Raw genomic sequence first — 23283 nt, 5'->3', positions numbered from 1 at the left:
AGCCTAAAATGAACATCTCAAATACACAGTTTGTAAATCCTACTGAAATTTAGGCATGTAAGTGGGAGACAGACATTTGAGAATCTGGCCCTCTGGCAAAAATGTATGTCTTATTTAAGGTCAGTATCTTATCTGAAAAAGCAAAGCAGCCTTTCCAAACAAGCATTAGAAGATTTCCTATTCTAAATAAAAAATCTGTCCCTCTATGTGGCCTGTCAGAGAGGACATTTAATTATAAGATGCTCCTCTATTTTACCATAACAGCATTTTTAACGGACCATCAACCTCATTCAAATTTTTTACAACAGGTGACCAATCTACATTTTTGCTTGCTTAGTTATGCTTTTACAGCACCTAGAAACACATATATATTTTTTGATTTTCTATCAAATGTTCTCCTGGTCTCCAGGACTATTCAAAGGGGATGCTACCCAGTCTCCCCAGTAATTGCCAATTCTATAAGGATTATTTGCAGCAAATATATACACTGAATTTCATACTCCCAACCACAGATATTTTTAAGCAAGTCAAACACTTTTTATAAATTTCCTATTTTTATGGGTAAAGGTTTTGAAAATTTTTATCTCTACATTTCCAACACTTTTGATAACAGTCCCTGTGAACTTCAGTTCAATCTTCACAAAAAATAAAGATACAGGTATATTACATACCATAGTCTGTGATCTTACAGGATACTAAATACAGTTCTTTCAGGTTCCGTCCCTCTCTGGCAATCACCTCCACACATCTGAAAGACACAGTAAAATTACTGTTATTAGGCAGTAAATTACTTTTAAATATCAAGAATACAATCCACAGATAAAACGTACTGTATCTCAGTTTCTTCATTTTGCAAATGGATCCATACGTTCTACTGGAAATGAATATGGCTACATGTTTACATAACAGAAAAATATTTTAAATTGAATCCCTTTATTTTAAATTGAATCCCTTTATATGGATATTCCCCTAAGTTTCTGAATATGAGTTTCTCAAAACGTATACAGACAAGCACTTTGGAAAAATACACAAATGTGAATTCCCATTTCTTTATCACTTTGGCAAGCTTCTGTTGCAAATTTTAAGCTTTGACAGCTTTCTTTAAGGGAAGAACTATAAATGCACTATAATGAGGACAAAATATAATAAATTGTAATTTCAATTCATGTTTGTATTTCTTCAGTGATTACTGCATGAGTCAGCATTCATCAAGTCATGAAATGCTACACGATCATGGTGTTCTAACACATTGCTGGAGAACTTGTATAGATGAGAAAACAGCTCATTCACTTGCCTTATCATAACATATCATTGCATATCATAAGAATATGCAATGAAACATGGAGGTTTTTATGTTATTCTTGCTGTTTGATTTTTGTAAGAAAGAAAATGAATATGAATTAATTAATGAAATTAAATAGGAGCTTATGCTGTACCTGTAACCAAGCCTATATTACAATACTATGTTTCCAAGTGCAGTGTGTATAACCTACCACTCAGTAATCACAGAATTGTAAAATACATTTTCAATCCTAATAATGTAGATCAGTTGTTTGTTAGAACAGCTAGCATGACTATTGTGCTATTTTCTACACAGATACATTTTAAAAAGTGTATTTTACTAGATGAATTGTAAGAATTTCTTCTGATCCAATATATTCGACTTTAATTTTCAGGTCAATTACCCAATCACTTACTCTGACACTTAAATCAATCCTTGAACAGTACAAAAAATTAATTTACTTGCCAATTTCTAAGAAAATAAGTATTGCTTTATTTGTCATACTTTTGAAAGATACCCCTAAATCCTCAGGGACCTTTTTCTTTCATTTACCATCTCCAATAGATTATCTCCTAATCTGATTTAACTGTTCATGCTGGCAATTTTAGACTTTAAAAGCAACCACCTAATTCTTACAGGTTACAATAAAGCAATAACTAAACAACAGCCCTTATACCCATTTGTCCTCTCCCTGATTCCTTCTTCTAAAAAGTACAATGAAAATGAAATACTACACATAAATATCACATCTCTGACAGAGTACCTTAACAACACTTTCTTTAACACTACTATAAACATTCAACCCTGAAAAATTGTGAGACACTAACATTTAGAAATTTTTTGCAATTCTTATCATTAGGTAAAGACTATTTTCCATCATGAATACACAAAGAAAAGAAATATTTACACCAGGACTATGCTTTTTTGGTACAAGATAACCTCAGAACAACATATTTTCCTAAAATATGGTAAGATTTAGAGCACTAAACACATTCTTTATACATGAAAAATTTCTTCTGTTACTGTCAGACACAATTTTGAAGAACATACTAATCTTTGTTACCTGGCTTATTAAAATAACTAAACTGTGAGAAAATATTTTTATTATTAATTCCAGAAAAATACTTCATAATAATGAGATTTTATTGCTATTACTAGTAATATGAATAAAAGGAAAATCATTATCATGTATTTCATTAATGCTATTTTCATTAGGCATTTCAGCAAACAAAACACAATCAAAAAGTCAATGGACACTGAGGTTAAAAGAAACTTTTATAATCAAATATATCACTTAGTAAAGCGATCATATTATGAAACCTTCTTACCCTTGGATAAAATTTCTGAACCTAAAAAATATTTTGTAAACTATATGAAATGAATCTAAGGGTTTTCAAATTATTTTTGCTAGTTAGTTGTCACTAAGAGACAACTAATATAACAAAAATGAAGTATGGCAATCAGTGGCTAAAAATACCATCACAAAGCAGTCAAAATGATATAAAAGACTAACTAATTTTCTCTACAACTTCAATTGCACACCTTTTCAATCAGTCAGAGTCAAAGTTATATTATCTGCACAAATGCAGAAGCACTCGACTGTGTGGCCCTTAGAAAAGTATCCTTTGATACTTCCAGATAGTGTCAGCTCTAACGGTTAAAGCTTTTTAAAGTGGCTTGAGTGACTCCAGTCCTGTTCTCAGTGACATCTTGGAGTCTAAATTAAATAGTCTTCACTTTTTTCCTACTAGGAAAAGAAAATCTTCACCGTCTTCAGCTATATCAATTGAAGAGGCAAATACCCCACCAAAATATAAAAAGAAAAAAGGCTAAAAAAATGGTCCTTTGAATACTGTATTTCTTCATGTGTTTGACAATATGAAAACTATCTAGTATCTAGAAGAATGAGGTAATGGCACATCTACTTTGGAGAAAAAATTATATATAGCTAAAATATTTAATTGAATTTATGTGCTTTTGTGTGCTTTCTATACCTTGCATAAGTCAATCTAATTCCAGTTTTAATTTCTATTACTCTTTCTATAGATCATACTCATGTACATCAACCTTCAGAGACAGGAAAAACACTTAATATTGCCTTATTTGCCTCTGCTCTACAGACAGTCACACAATACATAATTGCTTGTGAAAACTGACTTCTTTACAACATAAGGAAAAATAAGAGTAGTTGTGTATTTATTGCTTTTACCTTTTAATCTTTGCTAAACATGACAGCAAAGAAAAAGGTTAACAGAAAAAAATCAAATTAACCTTTTCTAGAAAGCAAGGATCATCTTAATTCTGTTGCAATAATCCATCAAAATGATGTCAGATTATTGTCATATCTATCTTTGAAAGTATTTATATTTATGATGTTGCTGAATTTGACAACAAAGAAGCCTACCCTAAAAAAAAAAAAAGAAAGAAACATAACAAACCAGAATTATACTGGTAAAAAAAAAATGAAGAAAAGTTATTATTTAAAGCTGTGGCAAATTTCAGAAGTGAGCACACCAGAAAACTGAGCCCCATAAAACTATCCCCTCCCTGTCAGAGACTTAACATGGACATGGTGGCAACAGTTGTGTGTCAACACTGAGAGAATTTCTTAAATCTTTTCACCCAACATGGCTGAGCAGGCCTTTATCAACTGTACTAAACAAATTAAAATATAAACACTCATCCAGAAAGAAAATATATTTTTACACTCAAAATAACTTATTACCAAAAATGAGCCAAGGAATAAAGAAATAAAACTATAGAGCTTTGCTAATACACATGTCTGGATCAGAGCTAGCCAATGTCAAAATCTTTTTACTTACTACTTTGCAAATGAGTATCATTTAGAACTATGTGACACATTAAAATATCAAAACAGAGAACATGAAAAATTTTAGGAAGACACTGTTTATTTATTAAACCTGAAAATATTACCCAATAAATGCTTACAGCAAGTTTTCCCTAGATCCACTCAATAGTTAATGAATGCTGCTCTCTGACAGACTGTTGGGCAATTCAGTTTTATTGCATTTGATTTTGAAAGTAAGAAATTACATAACATACTGTGAAATTTACAGTGCTATCAGGAGCAAGAAAAAGGCAAAAAGCGCCAACTGTTTGACATAAACCAGTCAATCAAACAATAATATGAAATAAAAAATATAACTAAAAATGTACCCACATACTGTCAATTCAAAGTAGAGTTACAAGACCACAGAAGTCTGCAAGATAACTGGAAATGTAAGATAACTGAGCACTATGATGTTGAATATATCCACACTGAAAACACCCCAAAATTCATGACATGCAGAGACTAATAAACCTAAGACTGCCTCTTACGTTTTCAGGTTTTTAAGATGTCTTTCTACTTTGAAAACTAAAAAAAAATCAAGGTAAAAACAACATAACTTCAATGTTGCTCAAATTTTAAGAATTGCTATCAGGAGAAAACTCTCCATCTGGGTTACAGAAACTACATTATTTTATCCGCTAACATGTACTTGTGTATACTGCTCTTGCCACCTGGTCTGTAGACATGAAAAATTACTTAGGTCTAAAAAGAGTTACTGGGATAAAGCTTCTCTGCCAACACATCTCTTTGAAAGTCATAAAACTGCATGACTGAAACACAGATATGTCTACCAGCAACTTCAAATTTAGGCTCATATTCTTGATAACTTCACACATATAAATACATGCAATGATTTCTGAGAGTCAAGATTTTTGACTTCCCAAAACTTAAGAGCCTAAAAATAATAAAAAAACTCTAACAGACTAGAAAAATAAGCAATCTGAAACCCTGTAATTTTTCTTCTCTTAGCCAATTGATCCTACATTCTTTGCCCTGAGTGAAAGTTTAAGGTTAATGAAGTAAACTGCAAGATTCTAACTGTAAGCTAACTCAGATCCTTAAGTTATGAAAAATTATTGTATTAATATATATGTGTATATATGTGTGTGTGCATATGTATTTTATATATACGTGTGTGTGTTTGCACACAAAAATAGAGCTATTATATTTCTGATCTAAATCTGAAAACATTGGAAAATTGTATTTGTGGCAACTGAAAGGAGCTAATGAGAAAATATGAGCACAGTGTATGTAGAGTAAGTAGTCCAGGGAGACCTTGTTACAGTCTGAGACTCTTCAGCCCTGAGCAGAGCTAATTGGAGTTGCCAGTTACTGGTTATGAGTCTACAGTTTGAAGGAGTGAGTGAGCTTCACCCACAAAAGAAGTATAAAACCCCCAACAAAACATTAGCATACCACATTTGAAAGGTTCAAAATTAATATCAGACTGCTTGCAAGTCTTCTCTGGTATTTGACTGTCTCTAAGCAGTCAAGTGAATACCTTGCTATTCCTCAAATCATAACCAACAGCACTACTGGGAAGCAAGAGGGAGCTAGGAAAGAACAAGAACACTAAAACATGCCATGGAAACCATAAAACTCTCATGAAGAAATATATTATGCTCCCAAAAAATTAGCATTTCAAGCATTAAATTCAGGCAGAAAAAATTAGCTGCACATGAAATAATACTGAAAGCCATTGGTTTTGATGACTTTGGTATTCCAATGGAAGGCAGTAATGCAACATAATAACCAAATCTCTCCTGTAACAAAACCAAATCTCTGACCACAGAAGCACATATAGTCTTAAAACACTGATGTAATCTGAGGCTCACTGCACTAGGAAAGAATAATTTAAAGGCTAAACCAGTGAAAATACTAACATTTTACTGACTGATCTATAAACCCTTGTAAAACGTCATAACAATAAATGATGAAGTTAATACCCTGATGGGCACATATTCTTGGTTCAGGATTCGCTTTCATTGATCATTTCATCAGCATTATAAACAACAGATCTCTTCCAATGTATGTTTTCTAATAATTTATACTAATAAGAAGTATGATTTTTACTTGTTTTTCAGTTACCCTTGTACACAGTTGTAACTGCCATTTTTGAATCATATTTAAAATACATGTTTTAAAATGATTTTTCATTTTAAGACCAAGAACTGTATCTAACAGAAACAATATTAACTACAGAGACAGCAAAACAGGATAAGACTTGTTATCAAAAGCACAAGAATTTGAAATGCACTTTTTGTCTGGAACCAATATGCAAAGTGTCACTAGTTATACAATTAAACAGCAATTATCTTAGAGAGGTCATTAAGTTGTGATTAGCAGGGAGGCATTCTTTAGAAAAATCAATGTAATTTAAAATAAGGTTTGCTGAACAGATTTGCCACTTACAGTACAGGAAAACAGACAAGATTTTTTTTTTCATGCTGGAGCTGATAAAAAACCAAGGTGAGGGCAGTCAAGTCCCACAGCGTCTGCTTGTGCTCTGAGCTAGCCAGGTGTGTGCAAGCTCCAATCAGAGAGCTACACACACAGATAAATGAATCAGATTTTTGCTTAAGCTATTATGCCCTGCCTTTCAGCAATAAATATCTATTTTCAAATATTTATTAGTAGTCTTATCCAAAATTAAATGCCTCCTGTTACCCCAAATGAACATAAATCCAGCAAGCAATTAAACCAAGAAAGGAGAAATTTAGAGAATTGTGTAATTCCACTGTCTGACTTTTAAATGTAGTAGTATTCCAGGTGGCCTGCAGTTCCTTTCTGGCTTGTAGGAACTAGATACCATAACGGATTTAACAGAAATAAACTACCAGGGGAAAAAAAATCTTACCTGGAACCCCTCATAAGTCTGATTTGCCACAGATAATCATGCTTAAATCTTGAAAAAAATTAAATTACATCCCTTACTTTTTTAAGAACTCTAAAATATTTTGGAATTCAGACTTAAATGAAAAGGCCTATCTGATACAGCACTTCAAATACAGCTTCCCACACTTATTGTGGCAACTTGTCTACTGTCATAAGGAAAACCAAGGAAGTCTTCACTACCAGCAAGCCCATGCATAATCCTTAATAAACATTGTTTTCTATTATAAAATAAGGAATATATTGTCTCTTGAACTGTTTCAGATGAGCTTTTCCACTAAAATACTGGCAAAATATTTGCATTTCTGATAAGATGCTGTTGAATTACTCTACTACAGTGGTCAATAGTTCAGAGTGCTAGTGGCCATCAGTGAGAAGTGATGTCTTTCAGGGGTCCACACTGGGATAAGTTTTATTCTATATCTTCATTAATGACACAGACGAAAGGATCAAGTGCTCCTTTTACAAATCTGCAGATGACACCAAGCTGAGTGGTGCAGCTGACACTCCTGAGGAACAGATGCCATCCAGAGGGACCTGGACAAGCTCCAGCAGTGGCCCATGGGAATCCCATGAGGTTCAACAAGGCCAAGCTCAGGTGCTGCCCCTGGGTCAGGGCAATCCCTGGTGCCAGCCCAGGCTGGGCATGACCAGATGGAGAGCAGCCCTGCCCAGAAGGGCCTGGGGGTGCTGTGGGTGAGAGCTGGACATGAGCCAGCCATGGGCACTGCCAGCCCAGAGAGCCAAGTGTGTCCTGGGCTGCACCCAGAGCCCCTGGGCAGCAGGGCAGGGAGGGGATTCTGCCCCTCTGCCCCGCTCTGCTGAGACCCCACCTGCAGAGCTGCCTCCAGCCCCGGGGTCCCGGCACAGGAAGGACATGGAGCTGCTGCAGAGAGGCCAGAGGAGGCACCAAGGTGATCAGGGGGATGGAGCACCTCTGCTGTGAGGGAAGGCTCAAAGAGTTGTGATTGATCAGCCTGGAGAAAAGAAGGATTTAGAGTGACCTAACTGCAGCTTTCCAGTAGTTGAAGGAGCCTCCTAAGAAAGATGGAAAGGGACTATTTACAAGGGCATACAGAGATAGTTAGGACAAGGGGGCATGGCTTTGAAATGACAGAAAGTAGGTTTAATTTAGATATTAGGAAGAAAATCTTTACTATGAGAATGGTGAGGCATTGGAAGAGGTTGGCCAGAGAACCTGTGACTGCCCCATCCCCAGAAGTATTCAGGGCCAAATCAGATGGAGCTCTGAGAAAACCGATCTAGTGAAAAGTATTTCTGTTCACGACAGGGACGCTGGAGTGAAACGATCTTTAAGGTCACTTCCAACCCAAGCCATTCTATGATTTTATGATTAGTGTACTGATGTAGAAGAGTTGCCTACATAGATATTACTTCCTTACACAATGAATGTCATGGTGGCTTTTCCCGAGACAACTGTAAAGGAAACTGTGATAATGTTATCTGTTAAATACAAAAATGTGCATATTTAGAAAATAAAGAATGCACATTAGCTATAGACAAGATGGGTGGTTTGCAGATTGTAGGCCCTATTTTTACACAAATAAGCAAATCCTTGTGAGTTCAAACAAGAACTTTGAGGTTCCACTGCCACAGCAGTGTACAAAGAGGGTGGGGTGATGTGCAGACTCTGAATGTGTGTTATGGCTGAATCTCTATTGGTATCATTTAGTAATGATGCGGCACACACAATCAAGCTCAGAGACAGACCACCACATATGCTGCAAATTCAGAGAAGTGCAAAGGAGAAGAGACAGTCCAAAGAAGAAAACCTTGAAGTATTGCTATAATTCTCCCTCCCAGTACAAACCACAGAAGGCGATACACTAGCTCAGTTGCACCATTTAATGCATGGGGAGACTGGGCTTTGAACACAGTGGATTTTTTTCTTCCTCAGGTTTTAGAGATTACATTTACCTGCTTCAGGCCTCAAGATGCTTCCTGGAGTTACAGTGGCCTCAGTTTTGACAGATTTTCTTTTTTTGTAAGTAGTCTTGTGCTATTCCATTAAGACTTAGTATAGAGTAAAAGTAAAAATAGCCCTTTTTTTTTCAACAAAAGCTTCCAAGTTTATTATAGCAAAAGTAAGAAATGGCAACTGTACTGCCATGCTCTAACTTCCCATAAATGTTCTTTGAAGTGTGCCTTTAGAATGCTTGGAAAAACTTTAAAATAGTTCCATAAAAATGAAAAAGACTTCACCTGATATTTTGAAAATAAAATACTGTGTTTATACAGCTCTGTACTTCTTGATCTCAACCAGGAGTACACACATATGACAGAGTATTTCACCACATTCACTGCTTTATTTTTATACCACAGGGGCTGACATATGCTTCACTGAGCTTTGCAGCTGATCTTATCTATTGAGATTTACCCTTTTAAACCCCTTTGCATCTCTGATTTTTTTTCTAATTAAAAAAAGAACCCCCTAACCTCTACCAGGTATTCATTAATGTACAGCTTTAAAGACTGCCTTTTCTTGAAACGACACTGCAGATAATGGTCAATGGGTCATGGGGACTGAGAATGGATTTCATCAGGGTCTCTTCTGCTAACTTTAAAAAAACAGCAAAACCTCTGCCTCAGTTTCTCCTTTCCAAAATGGAAACATATTCCATAAATCTAGTTTTTAATGAGTTGTAAACAGAGGATTTAAATATTGCAAAGGTTCAGTTCTGTGTAAACATCAAGCCCCTATAAAAGTTTGATAAATATTCTCCATCCTATTAATGGGAACAGCAGTATTCCTGAGAGCTATGATCTAAATTTATAAGAGATGAACAAGGTTTACATAGGTAATTTCTTCCATTAGACAGTAGAAGAAGTGAAGTCTTTCACAGGAAATGTGGAAGCTCTCTGCAGAATAGTTTTATCATCACATCTGATATTTCTCCTCTACTGCAGAAGGACATTCAAATTTGTAGTAAATTTTTGCTTGTACAAAGCAATGACAGAGAAGAAGAAGAGCCAAGATAATCAAAGAGGAATAAAATAAAAATCAGTACTCATCATAATTCATGTTTCTTTGGAATTGATTTGGGGTCCATTATCTTTATACTTTAAGAATTACAGCAAGTTGGTAGATCTGTTACATTCATTTAATTCTGCTGAAGTTAGCAAAAACTTGATGAAAGAAAAAATCAAGTTCAATGCATTTTTTGACAAATGCTATAAAGAAGGAAGATTGCAGAATGAGGGCAATGACTGAGTTCTGCAGTTCTCCAGTCTCACCCACAGGGCAGCATCACAGCGAAGCTTGTATGAGAAATTTGGAATACTTCATGCATAATACCTTTCTGCAAATATTTTAGTGTAAAAATTTACGCATAGGGAAAAATATTTAGGCCTGCTAAAATTTTAAAACTCTTGATTTACCATGAACTACTGTCTAAATCTTGGTAAGAATGCCAAGGTTCTTAGAACTTCGCTTTAAATTGGAAAGAATGCACTGAGATAGCAATGTCTTTAAAAACAAACAAACAAACAAACAAATGCAAGACAAAAAACACAACCAGTTTAAAGGCAAATTCCAGAAGCTTGTCATGAAATGATAATGAATTTCTTTCCATGTGGCTGTCTGGCTAGCACTTCTGTTACTGGTACACTGCTTGGATAAAGCAACAGAAAGCAAGCTTGATGATGCTCTATTTGATTTGTATGAAGAAAAATTGCCTCCTTTTAACTCAGAGAATATACTAGCAAATATATTTATTGGAAGCTGGAAGAGCATTATGTCTTTCTATGCATCATAATCTTAACAGATTGCCAATTACCGTCTCTAAATGCAGATATTAATACCACCTAATAATGTACAAACTTCACCTAATGCTGTTCAATTCTTAAGAAGGTAAATTTTCATGCAATCTTACTGGAAAATAATCTCTCTAGAAGGAATATTAGGAATATTTTGTCCCTTCAAACTGAAGGGACAAAACATGGCAGTTTTCAATAGCTGGAAATTTTGTAACTGAGCAATTATAAACACATTCAGAAATAAGTGAGGAAACATTTTTCATTCCCTCCTATCTTAGGGCCCCCTGAGTTTTGTTGCTATGGTTCTATTCTGTTAGGAATTCAGATGATTAGTAATTATTCAGTTACTGTATCATAGCATAGCTTTTAGTTTTGTAAAAGAAACATGATTTAGTTACCTGCCTGCACTTACATCTCACTGTTGTCTCACTAGCTACCCCAAATACTATCAAATTGTTCAGAAGTAACAAATTGCCACCCAAAACAAAAGAAAAAACCTCAACTTAAAAATAAGCAGAATGATTTTGACTGAAATTGTGTGAATTTGATATTTTTTTCTTTCTAATTTTTCAGAAGCATTAAAGAAACCCAATGGTACAACATCATCCTCTAGCTGAGTGCTCAGTTCACTGATGTGAATATCTTAAAGCTTGACAGTCCAAGTTTAGATGTCTTCCCAGCAAGCCTCAACTAACTTTGCACTGACACAGAACAGAAATAGTCATGTGATTCTGTCATGGCACTTTAGCTATGACAGTGACTATTATGTTCTGCTGCAGGACAACCACAAACAGCATCAAATGATTTCTTAAACTGATCCAGCCATATCCACAAAAGTGTAACTGTCTAAACCATGAGAAATTGTGCAGTTAATTAAAATCTACATATTAAAAAAACCTAAGAAAATTCTTGTGTGGTGCATTTTTGCCCCTCTGAAGAGTTCAAGCAAGAATTCCATGATGCATTCATAATTCATTATACATAACTATAATTTCATAGATTTTTCTAGCAAACCAATATAAAAATATATAAAATTCTATGAAATCACCTAACTGCAGTTCTACCTTTCCCTGCTTTCCCATAGTAATATTATATTGCATTGAAGTACTAAATTCTGCTGATAGTTAAAGCATTCCAAAGGAAAAAACCCAGGGTTTTCCTATTAATCTTAGCTCTAAAATTTGGCAGTCACTTAAACCAGGTCAAGCAGAGCTGGAATTGTCAGTCCCTCTGTGCAAGAAGTCATTTGTGTATAAAAGTAACACAGGCACATTTCCCCACGCAGCAGGGGAAGTCAGGAAAAGCAAAGTAACCAGTGTGCGTGCTTCACAGAAACAGTGCGGGGGGGGGGGAAGAAAATGTGACATATATTCCATATGTGCAACACTGAGAAATCACAGAAGGAACAATGCACAAACTAAGTTTGCTTTGACCTTTTTTAGACAGGTAAGCAAGACAGCAGAGCATGCTGGTGGTCAGCTGGAGCAAGTATGTCCACTGTCCAACACAGTGCTTCACATCTTTAAGAACTCAAACCAGATAACCAGATACCATTTGCCAAGTTGTTCTGACATCCACTGTGTTCACAATTTCTCTCACTACCATCACATTTACTGGGGTGGCAGCAAATTAGAAAAAAAAAATTAAGAAGAAATCTTTGAAGCTCATTCAGGATTTTAGTAACAAAATCTGTATTTAAAGACACCTTGTTTTCTTTACCATCCACTGTATGCTAAAATATTCACAGACTGTACTGATAACAATGATTTTAAAAGATTATGTTCTCACTCTCTTAAATTCTGATTAAATTACTAGTTTTCAAGTTTCACATGGAAGCTTCTAGTATTTCCTAAATTATTGGCAGAACATATAAAGGAGTGGGTAACTCATTGCTAGACACAGTCTTGTAACATTTTAATTCAAATTTTTACCTTGATAAAAACCTTCTTTATAATCTTACTAACTTTTCTGTACCTATGATAGGCACGGTCACTTTGAGTTTGCATTTGTCTTTGGTTTCCAACATCCACAGAAGGACTGAAAGCTTGTTTTCTAATTGCAAGATTGGAATTTTATTAGGAGGTAAATAGTCAGCCAAAGTGATTCACAAAGCACAAGTAATGCATTCATATTGAATTAAAAGCTAAGTTTCCACCTGTTGCTCCAATTCCATTTTTTGTCTAGTACTTTCAGCAGAAATACATAGGATGACTCTGGTTGAGAAAGAATGACCTCCCCCATGGGAGAAAAAAAAGGTAACATTTGTCCACAAATCATAAATGCAAAGTTTTTTGCTATGGCAAGTAGTTTGAAATCTTTAACTCCATGCACAGAATCTGAACGTAATGGAATCAAACAATACTAGGCTTCAAAGTAGCTCATTGACAGAATTAATTACCTCCAATACTGGTTACTTCAAAATGTTGACAAAATCTTTAAATATTTCCTGCACCAGCTAGCATCCTAATGTGCTTATGCAGATGTGTTTTAACTAACATTTGTCCTGGACATAGCAGGAAACATATAAGTGGTGATATGGCAGGCTAAATCTTTTGCTTGAGGCCATGAAAGAAATGAATTAACATTATTTACCTGCTTGAAGATATGTATACGTTTCCTCTAAAACAAATAACTACCAAATTGTGCCCCAAAAAGCAGAATGAGACCTTTCATATACCCATTCTAGCGAGTTGTTACACAATTGCATGAGGTTTTCATTACGGCACTTCATTAGTAAGTGGAATCCTAATGCCTTTTCTGATTTTAGCAACTTCAGGTTTAATCCTGGATTTGGAAGAGCTCACTTACTATTTCCTCCTGCTATCTGGATGAATTATTCATGTGACTAAGCTGCTTGGTATCTTTATTGCTTTTTTTTTTTTAGAAAATTATGACAGTAGTTCAGCTTATTTCTGTCATAGTAAGACCAAGGGACATATCAGTAAGCAGAGCTCATACACCTCAAATTCTTCTCCATTGGCTTTAATGTGATTCCCATTTCCTGTTTGACTTGTTTGTGTGGCTCTAGTTGAATTATTCACTGCACCCCAGACACCTCAAGACATGTTTCATCATGATGAAACAAAGTCTGAGCATTTTCAAATTAAATCCATCCCCACTAATCTACTGAATAAAATTTACCTTCTCTGTGATGAAGTCTGAGACAGCAATGAGACTAAATCAGTGTAAAATAATATTTCTATGCCAGGTGGAAGAGTAACTGGAAGTAGCAGATCATAGAAAACCAACATGACATTCTTTCCTGTGACTACATCAGTCAATTAACACCTGTCACCAGTCAACAATTCCTCAGTTCAGCAGGAGCCCAGTGTGGTCAGACAAGACATAGACCATCATAGGTAAAAAAACAGAGAACACATTTGTATCCAAACCTTTAGTTTGATTTCAGCCACCATCAAATTAATTTTTTAGCTACACATTGTAAAGAAGTTTTCAAAGTATTTGTTTCCTACAAAAAAATTGCTTATATATTTGAACCTCAAAACCCAAGACTTTCTGAACCTTCCAAAATTGCAAGTGGTGCAAAATGTGACTGTTTCCTAATGAAATTTTCCTGTTGTAATTTTCTTAGCTTCCTGTTACATTTTGCATTGTAAATTATGAATCTTGGCTAAAAAAGACTAATTCCCACTGCATAATACGGTTACAAGCCTACTGTCTCAGAAAGGTACAAGAAGGAAAAGATTTTTTTTAATTGAGAATTTACATTTCATTGAATGACCTCTAGATGAGGGTTAACAACTTTTCTTAAAGATTTAGGTATTTCTGATAACATCACAGAGTCAGGTCTGAGCACTGCAGTGCCAAAACTTCTGTACTGTAGACTACTGAGCAAATAATAAGCGGACACAAATTTATACTAAAATTATATTATTATGTCACCGTTTGCTCTCTTTATCATATTTTTTTAATGCTAGGTTTTTCAGATAAAGGTTAATCTATGTACTGTATATATTTCAAAGTAGAAATATTAGAACTTCAGAAATTAAGTTAAAAGTATTTTAATGCATTAATATTTCTAAATAGTAACACAGATAAAAACATACTCAATATACAGTATCTATGTATATTTCTACCTATGGTAATGTAGGTTTTCCCCATTTTTTGATATAAGAATACAAAATCAGTATGCAGACATTTATAGAGAAAAAAGTCTTATGAGTTATAATTCCACCCCTTACTATCACCTGCAAACAAAGTACTGCCACCTTGTGTACATAAATTGGGCATTTTGAGCCAGTCCATAAAATGATGCTATTTTTCTCTTAGGAAGCACTCCCACAACTGTGAATACAGTATTTTGTTCCATGCCAGGAATCGACATGGTTGCAGTCACACTTTGACTACATCATAAAGAGGTGCAAGTAACATAAAAAGTTGACAAGAAATTTTTTTTTAGACTACTCCTCAATATTCATCAGAAGTAATCAATTTCAAACATACACACCTTTCAGGCACCATGACTCAGGCATTCTATGGGATATTACAATCATTAGAAGCAGTGTGAATTTTCTATACACAGCTCAGCTTGATTTCAAGATCAGATAATTAGCTATTATTAATTACTTCACAGGGTTTAAAAAGTGGTAGTCCCTCTAATAAAGTGAATTTTAATTAATTTTATTTAACAATATATAAACAAAAGGTTCTAATTGATAAATTACAAGAACAGAATTTCAGTGAAATGGATGCAACAAAAAAGGCATCTTAAAATAATCCATAAAACTTTGTTACAGTAATATAATGAGTAATAATCCACAATCTTCAACATGATTGAAGAAACTGAGATCATGCTAAGCACTTGCAAGTGAGACAGAGCTAACTGAAACACATATAACCCTTCAGTTGAATCCAGATTTCAAAACCTTTCTGTCTTTTAAGAACTCTGTTAGTATGGGAATCAAGAAACAGCCATAATTCTTGGCTACCAGTTGGCATCAGCTGTAATAATTACCACCAACTCCCAACAGATTATTCTGAACCATTCTCATTCTCTTTTAGTATAAGAAATTATGAAAACACTGTCTGTCCCTGCAAAAAATACAACAGTGATCACAGCAATCTCAGATCTTGGTTTCTCGTGTGCCTCTCTTGTGCCTCTCAACTGGAGACAAAAAAATTTTTCCCTTTTCCCCTTAGCCAGTTTCTTTTTACCAGTGGTAACCTGGTGATTTCTAAAATGTCTCTACTTTTCAGCATGGCTTGTCTTTGTGAGAAATGCTTGGACAAAGCCGGATAACTTTGCCTTCACTGCCACCCTCTGGGCTCCTTACTTCAAAAGGAAGACTCTGAGTTGTGGCATAGAGATTTCAGGATGGTTTGACAAGCACTATCTTGCACATATTTATTAAATATTGTACTGCCTACTTACACAGCACTTTTTTCCTCCAAAAAGACCTCTGTCAAATGGCTTTACAGGTCTGTTGACTATATTGCAGCACAGATTTAAAACCAAGAGCAGTCAGAATAATTTTAAACCTTGAAATAAAGATAAGCCTATACTACTACAAAACAATTATATAATCTAAATGTTCACAACTGATTTATGACTGCAGATGAAAACATGTCCTGTCACTAAGAGCTTACCTTTCACATTCTTATTTCATTTACATGTATCAAAACCTCACTGAAAACAGAACATCCACAGGATTATTTTATTTTTGTAATAAACATTTTTATTTTACCCAGTTACAAAATTTCATCAACCTAGGTTCCCATACTAAATATATGCTTATGATACCGTTTGTGAAAATAACTGAGAAGCTCAATGTTTTTTTGATTGGTTGTTTTGGGTTTGGGGTGTTTTTTACATAAAAACAAGGAGGCAGGGTTTAACAGGAGCCTTGGGCAGCAGCACACAAAGAGCTCTTGAGATGGAACTCAGTGACTGCATCCATTTCCTCTGGTTGTCTCAGATAATCACTGTGTGCTGTAGCATATCCCCTGACAACAAGGAAGGCAATTAAATCCCTACAAAGGTGGCTGTAGACTGAGATGGTTTGGAAGGGTTGGCAGGTAGGAGCTCCAGCTAACTGAAGAGCTGGAATGGGAACTTATTCATTCTTTTTTTTAACCATCATCTTCTTTCCCCTCCAGGGTCCACCGTGTCAACTTACAGACTAAATAATTTTCATTTGTACTCATCCAGACTAATTTTGTTTAACACGTGGAAAGTTTGAAGATTACTGAGGGTGAAAATAGTGATGTTTGTCAAACACAGTGGAAAAAAGATTTTCAGATTATTTTCACACAGTGGGAGTTTTTGATTTCTTACACAATTTGGAAAACATCGTTAACCAGGTAGATTTATTAGAAAGAGCCATAAAATAAGAATTTATATCTGCAACTAACAACAAAAAGAAAAGCTAGGCAGATGGGTAATACGTAAAAAATTAAAATTTTTATCAAGAAATTCTCCAAGTATTGAAGTAATGGATAAAAAAACAATGCATTGCAAACATCCAAGAACTTTTAAAGTATGTTTTTCCTCTTAGCATAACAAAACAGAGTATTAGAAGAACAACAAATAAGAATATACTCCCTGGTTTATATATAACATGGCTCTAAACTTTGTTTATGCCTCATATAAAATTATTCAGAAAACCCACAAATCCCCACTCAAATAACTCTTCACAGCCTCTCAATCCAACAAGTCCAAGGAAGATAGAAGTGGCCACTACTCTTTACAAGCACTCAAGTTAGAGTCAAAGGCATATAAAGATTCTTAGTAAGTTGTTCCTAAGGATTCTCAAACACTTCAGCAGTGGTCTTTGAAGACAATCACAATAATGCAAGTAACAATTTATTACCACACTTTGTAATCCCCTATAAACACACACTCTGGCATTCAATAGGAAAAAAAAATCAGATGAAAAGAAATAATTTTACTCTTTCATACAGGAGAGATATAATCCATTAAAAGCTTCCAAAACTGCAGACCCAGGTAAATGAAACAGTGTAATACATTAATCAAGTGACAAAAAAAGGAAACAAAAAAGTCTAAGACACCAGGGAAAGGTACATCTCCTAGTACAAAAATACATAAGCTAAATAAAGTTTTACATAGGAAAAACACTTAAGGAAAATAATGTTTAAAGTAATGCTTTTGGGAACAGTACTGCTAAAAATCAAAGACAAAACCAAGTATTTTAAGCCATGTGCTGAATCTACCAGTCAACAACCAAATGGTTACACTAGATCTTATGACTGTTGGACAAATGCAATTGCATGTATCATCAATGTAGATTTTACCCTGCAATTATGTATTACATGCATGTATTTCCTAACATACTGTGAGGCTTTATAAAAGATTTCAGAGTTATTTAAAAGACCTTATACAGGGCAAAAAATAGCTGCTCATGAGTCTTTCAGCTTGCTATAGACACTAAGCAAAAATATGAATTAAAAAAAATACAACGCCATAAAGCAACTCCAAATTCACTGTATGTAATTCCAGTGAGAAAAAAAAAATCTACCTTTAGGGAATAATGAAAATAGATTTATAGTTCTCATAAAGAAATTGTTACAAGTTAGATATTCTGAAAACAAAAAAAAAATAAAGAAGACTTTTAAATATTGAATGAAGTTCTTAATACAGTAACAGCTCATGTTTGTGGAAAGTAATTTGAGCTGAGTATTAACTCTAACATCTATGTTTGTACACGTGACTAGATTTGCAAATAGATACACATCGCCCCAAGCATGTTTATGAATAAAGGCCAGATAAATATGTACGACAATGTATGGTCATAAAATTTTTTTTTTTTGAAAATGTAAGCTGCTATGCAGTAAAATAGAAGAATTTGTCAAATGTGACAAGGAGCCAAAAAAACCTCCTAAATGTGCACAAATGAGATGCAGAGCTAAATTTATCTGAAGAATTTTATAAGAAATTGCCTTCCTTTTGTATTTATCTACAAGTGAGGAGCAGGCAGACAGACATTACATTTCAGTTTGAAACTTAAAAATTGCAGAAAAGTGTTGCATAACAGCACCCTGAGTGGGTTTTTACCACCACTCAGTTCAAAAGTAAGATTTCCTCCTAGTCCTCCAGAAAGATGTGTCAACACTTCTCCAAGCCCTTCATGCTGACACTCATGTTTCAGAGAACTGTAGCAGTGTTTAGTATTCAGGAAAGTAGCTGAAATTCTGACTCCTAAAACATCCAACAGGAATGCAGGAAACAGAAGAAAATCAGTCCAGCCTTCCAGAATAGGTGGGAAGCTCAAAATAAATGATAGGGGCTGCTATCTGTAGCAGATCAAAGGGCTTCATGCCATGAATTAGAGGTTGCCTGCTCCATACAGATAACCCTTACATGGAAAGATAAGCATCCTTTAAAATCCCCAGGAAAAGTCAGTAAAAATCAAGATTCCAAATGAATCTCAGCACACTGTGTATCATACATTTAGACATGTGTCATAGCCAATAATAGTTTACTGCAGAAATAAATATGGCAAATATGATTTGCCTTCTACATATGGCGTTTAAAAAAATCACAGCCTCAACATCAGTTCATTTATTTCATATAGGAAAAATAATACGCTTTGCTCTTTCTGCAACGAAAACATCAATGCAATTCCTTTTAAGTGTATTATAAGCATGTGAAAGCACATGCTTCAGCACTCTGTTTTTTACAACTAAGATAAAATATGTTGCCTTATGTATAAAAATAGGAGTATTTCTAACTGTGTGGTTATTTGCCAGTTGAGCTAAATAGAAAACCTCTTTATAACAGCAGTTCAAGAAAAAAAGAAAATTAAAGATAATTCATCTTACAATGCCAAATAGGGGAACACTCTTGAGCCAAATTTCATTAATTTCTGATATAATAAAAATATATTTATATTTAACAGTACGGTGGCTATTGTTAGAAGTTAGGAATGCTCTTTTCCAGTGGAAAGAAGAATTAATAAACCCTCATATAAGTACTGTCTGAAACTGTCTTTGAGAATAGGACTGGCTTTCATTAAAGGAAGCCATATAAAGGAAATCAAGGACTGTTGGAGAACTCTATTATTCTAAGGAGATACATTTTGTCTGAAGCTGGTATTGAAAACATCTTGTTTTCAGTGTTTCATGGTAAACCCATAGAAACATAGTAAGTTTCAAATAGTTCAGGTACACGGAAAAGTATTACCTGAAAAAAGTGGGGTATCTATCAACAAAAGTTTACTTTTATATATTTTCTATCAAAGCTGTTGAAGATTTAGTTATATTGAGCTTTGTGTTTAAAATCAGACATTTTGCTTTAGTCAGAACACTACTAGAAAACTAAAAATTACTCCTAACATCTTGTTAAAAATATTTGCAGCAATATTTTCTCACAGATTTTGAACAGGAAATAGGTTTTTCCTTTCATCCATCCATTATGCAAGTGTTTTGGTCCTAACCATCTAAATTTTTTCTCAACACCACAGAAAAAATGGACACAACTCTCACTTTTACTCCCACACTCAATTCTTGTACTGTATTCCGCACTCTGAAGCAAAGATCCTTTGGCATATAACTTGGGGCACATGTCCTATGCATATCTTCATCGCCATTGTCTTTTTTTTTTTTTTTAACTGGCTTTTTTGTTTGATTTCAAACACTGTTTGCTTCATTACCAGAAAGGACAACAATGCCTCCAGCCACAGTCAGCTCAGAAATTGTAAGGATATAAATTATCCATCTAAAATGCCAGGCTACAGTCACCCATGAGACATATACTATATATATCCAGGTACTACATGTACCAGCACAAATTATTGTTGATCCCATACAAAATAATAATATCTACACAGGAAAACGGGACAAAACTGAAAGCCAGTGAAGACATACTAGAATTAACCTATATGAAATACTTTCAAACACAATCAGAGTCTATGTTGCAAATAAAGGACTCTAGACCCTCATCTAGAGACCTCAGTCGATTTAAGAAGCATACTGGAAAAGGAAGCATCCTGGATTAGTATCTCCTTCCATCAGGGCTAAAGGGTCCCCAGCGTACAAATATGCTGAATGCCATCCTTTCACTTTTTTAACTATTTGGCCATGCCAACGAGTTAAAAACATCCAAAAAAGCAGCTGACTCTTTTCAGCTTTTGATCAGCACACTACTGAGGCTGCTGTATTCTCTTCTTCTCACCTTATCACCTGGCTGTTTGCCCTTTCTTAAACAAGCTCTGGAAGAAGCTATTCAGTTCTATGATTCTATGCTATGAAGTGGGTTAGAATAGAAAGATGAGGAAGATAACTGCTGACAAATCTTCCTGACTGACATATTAAAAAAAAATTCCACAACTTGACCTCCAGGGCCTCATGGATTTACTCTGTTGCTGGTTCAGATTCATGATGAATGATCAAGAAGTTTCTTCTGCCCAAGCAAAACCAAGTATATAGTTCATCCAGCTTCATATTGGGATTAGCAAACTATTTGTCTATGCTCTAATTAGCTGGAGCCTAAAGAACAATTAAGTGGCTCTTTCCATAAAGGAATATGAAAAACCATCCATTAACAACTCAGACAAAAGCCATCAAATGTTCAGATTCTATATGAGGAAGAGAAACTATTTTCTTCTTTCATGAGTCTTGGACAGTCTACAGAAATCCTTAGCACTGCAGTAAAAAACCTTAGGTCTGTCAACCATTTTGACTTAGAAGTCTGAAGAATAAAGCTTGTTGGTAGACAATAAGACTGCCTACAAAGAAATTTTGAGCACTTCCAAATTATAGCTGCAGTCATCCAACCCAAAATTAATAAAATAAAAGCTTTTAAATATCAGACAATGAAAAGTACATTACCATCTTAACAGATAATTGCAAGAAAAAGAAGGTATCAGAACAAAACAATCACAGTCCAGTTGCAATATCCTTTCTGCAAAATACAGCATATTCACTGCCAAGGAAGTAGAGAAACACTCAACCTACAGGTTGAGTATTTCCTTACCCTTTAGCAACTCCTCTAAAGGCCTGTTATACAAGTGAGTCTTTGGATTTGAAAGCTACCTCAACTCTTTGCACTCAAGTTCCTTGCAGTCCCTGAAGACCATAGGTGTCAACTGTAAATCTGTTCCTTTGAAAAAACTTAACAATGCATAATATTAAAATACTGAAGGTTAAGAACTGAAGTAATTTGAACACGAGGTTAAAAGACAAGCCATGTAAGCCAGCAAGAACCTCACGTGGTTTAACATGCTGAAATGTTCCTAGATTGTCCTTGATACCAATTTAATGTTAAAACCTGCCTCTGGAGGAAGGGTTAACTGAGGTTCCTGTTAATAACAGATCCCTTGGGGTGGAGTAGAGCAAAAGGACACTGAACAGTGCTGTGTTTTCACTTTAGCATGAGAATCATGCTGATAGCACAGTGATGCTTTAGTTGTTCCCTAACTGTACTAACCACAAGTCAAGCTCTGTCAGTGTGGAAGCGCACAGGGAGGTGGTTGGGAGCACTGCCTGCAGAGCTGACCCAAACTGGCCAAAGGGATATTCACAGCACAGAATGTCATGCCCAGTATACAAACCAGGGGAAACTGATCAGGAGGGGCCCAGCACTGCTGTGGAACAGGCTGGGCATTAGTAAGTGGTGAACAACAGCACTGTGCCTCACTTCTTTCTTGTGGGTTTTATTTGTCTCATTTTGCTGTCTCTCTTTTCATTACAATAGGAATAATGGAACAGCAGTGATGTAGAACACTACTACTACTCCTCTTACTGCTGCTATTTTATTTCAATTATTAAACTGTTCTTACCTCATCCCTGGGGTTTTGCCTTCCTTCTGATTCTCTTTCCCATCACATGGTGGGAGTAGCTGGGGGTGCAAGTTGCATGCTACTTAGTTGCTGACTGGAGTTAAGGCATGACTACTTTCTACTTTTACATAGTAAATTGGGCATATTTTTTGTACACTGTTACTACTTAACATGCACCCCAAAGCATTTAAAGTGACATAAAGTTCATAAACCAAAAATTTTCTGTATGCAAAAGTCATCCAGATGGTCATGGAAAATGTATCATGCAAATGCTTAGTGAAAAATATCCCAACCTGTCAGGAATCCTTCATTCATTGAGTTAACCAAAACCAGTGATGCTTCTCTGATATTTCAAGAACTGCTACAAGTACTCTGCATGGAAGTCCTTTTCAGGTGAAGGTGACATGCCAAACAGATGCTTGAGTGTAACATGCCGGTTGATTTGAAGGGCTCTCTATTACTCTGGACATATTTGGACAACCACATGTCAGTGAGAGAGGCATTCCCTGACTTAAGACAAACCAGCAGCTCTGGGATATGACTGCCTGCCTGCAGCAGGGCTCCAGAGTAACTGGGTACTTTCCCCAGAAGTAACTGTGTAATACGAGTCCCTCTGTCACAGTGAACAGGGGTACGAGCTGCTGAAACTCAGTCAGAAAGCACTGGTTACTTGGCTCATCCAGACAGGTTTTTAGCTCTGGGGCTTGGTGATCATTTTCCTTTAT

General features: G+C 35.3%; 1 protein-coding gene across 1 annotated transcript in view; it reads right to left on the bottom strand.

Annotated features, from left to right (window-relative positions):
- The window catches only part of FBXL17 (F-box and leucine rich repeat protein 17), a 275571-nt gene that overhangs the window by 94609 nt on the left and 157679 nt on the right, over positions 1-23283 (bottom strand). The window contains exon 7 of the mRNA XM_064736156.1: positions 672-748. Within this exon, the coding sequence (XP_064592226.1) occupies positions 672-748 (77 nt within the window). The remainder of the gene's footprint in view (positions 1-671; positions 749-23283) is intronic.

The sequence above is a fragment of the Zonotrichia leucophrys genome, chromosome Z, assembly GCF_028769735.1.
Source record: "Zonotrichia leucophrys gambelii isolate GWCS_2022_RI chromosome Z, RI_Zleu_2.0, whole genome shotgun sequence".
NCBI classification, from domain to species: Eukaryota; Metazoa; Chordata; class Aves; order Passeriformes; family Passerellidae; genus Zonotrichia; species Zonotrichia leucophrys.
Note: the sequence above shows the minus strand (reverse complement) of the source record. Positions and strands in the feature narration are given on the sequence as shown.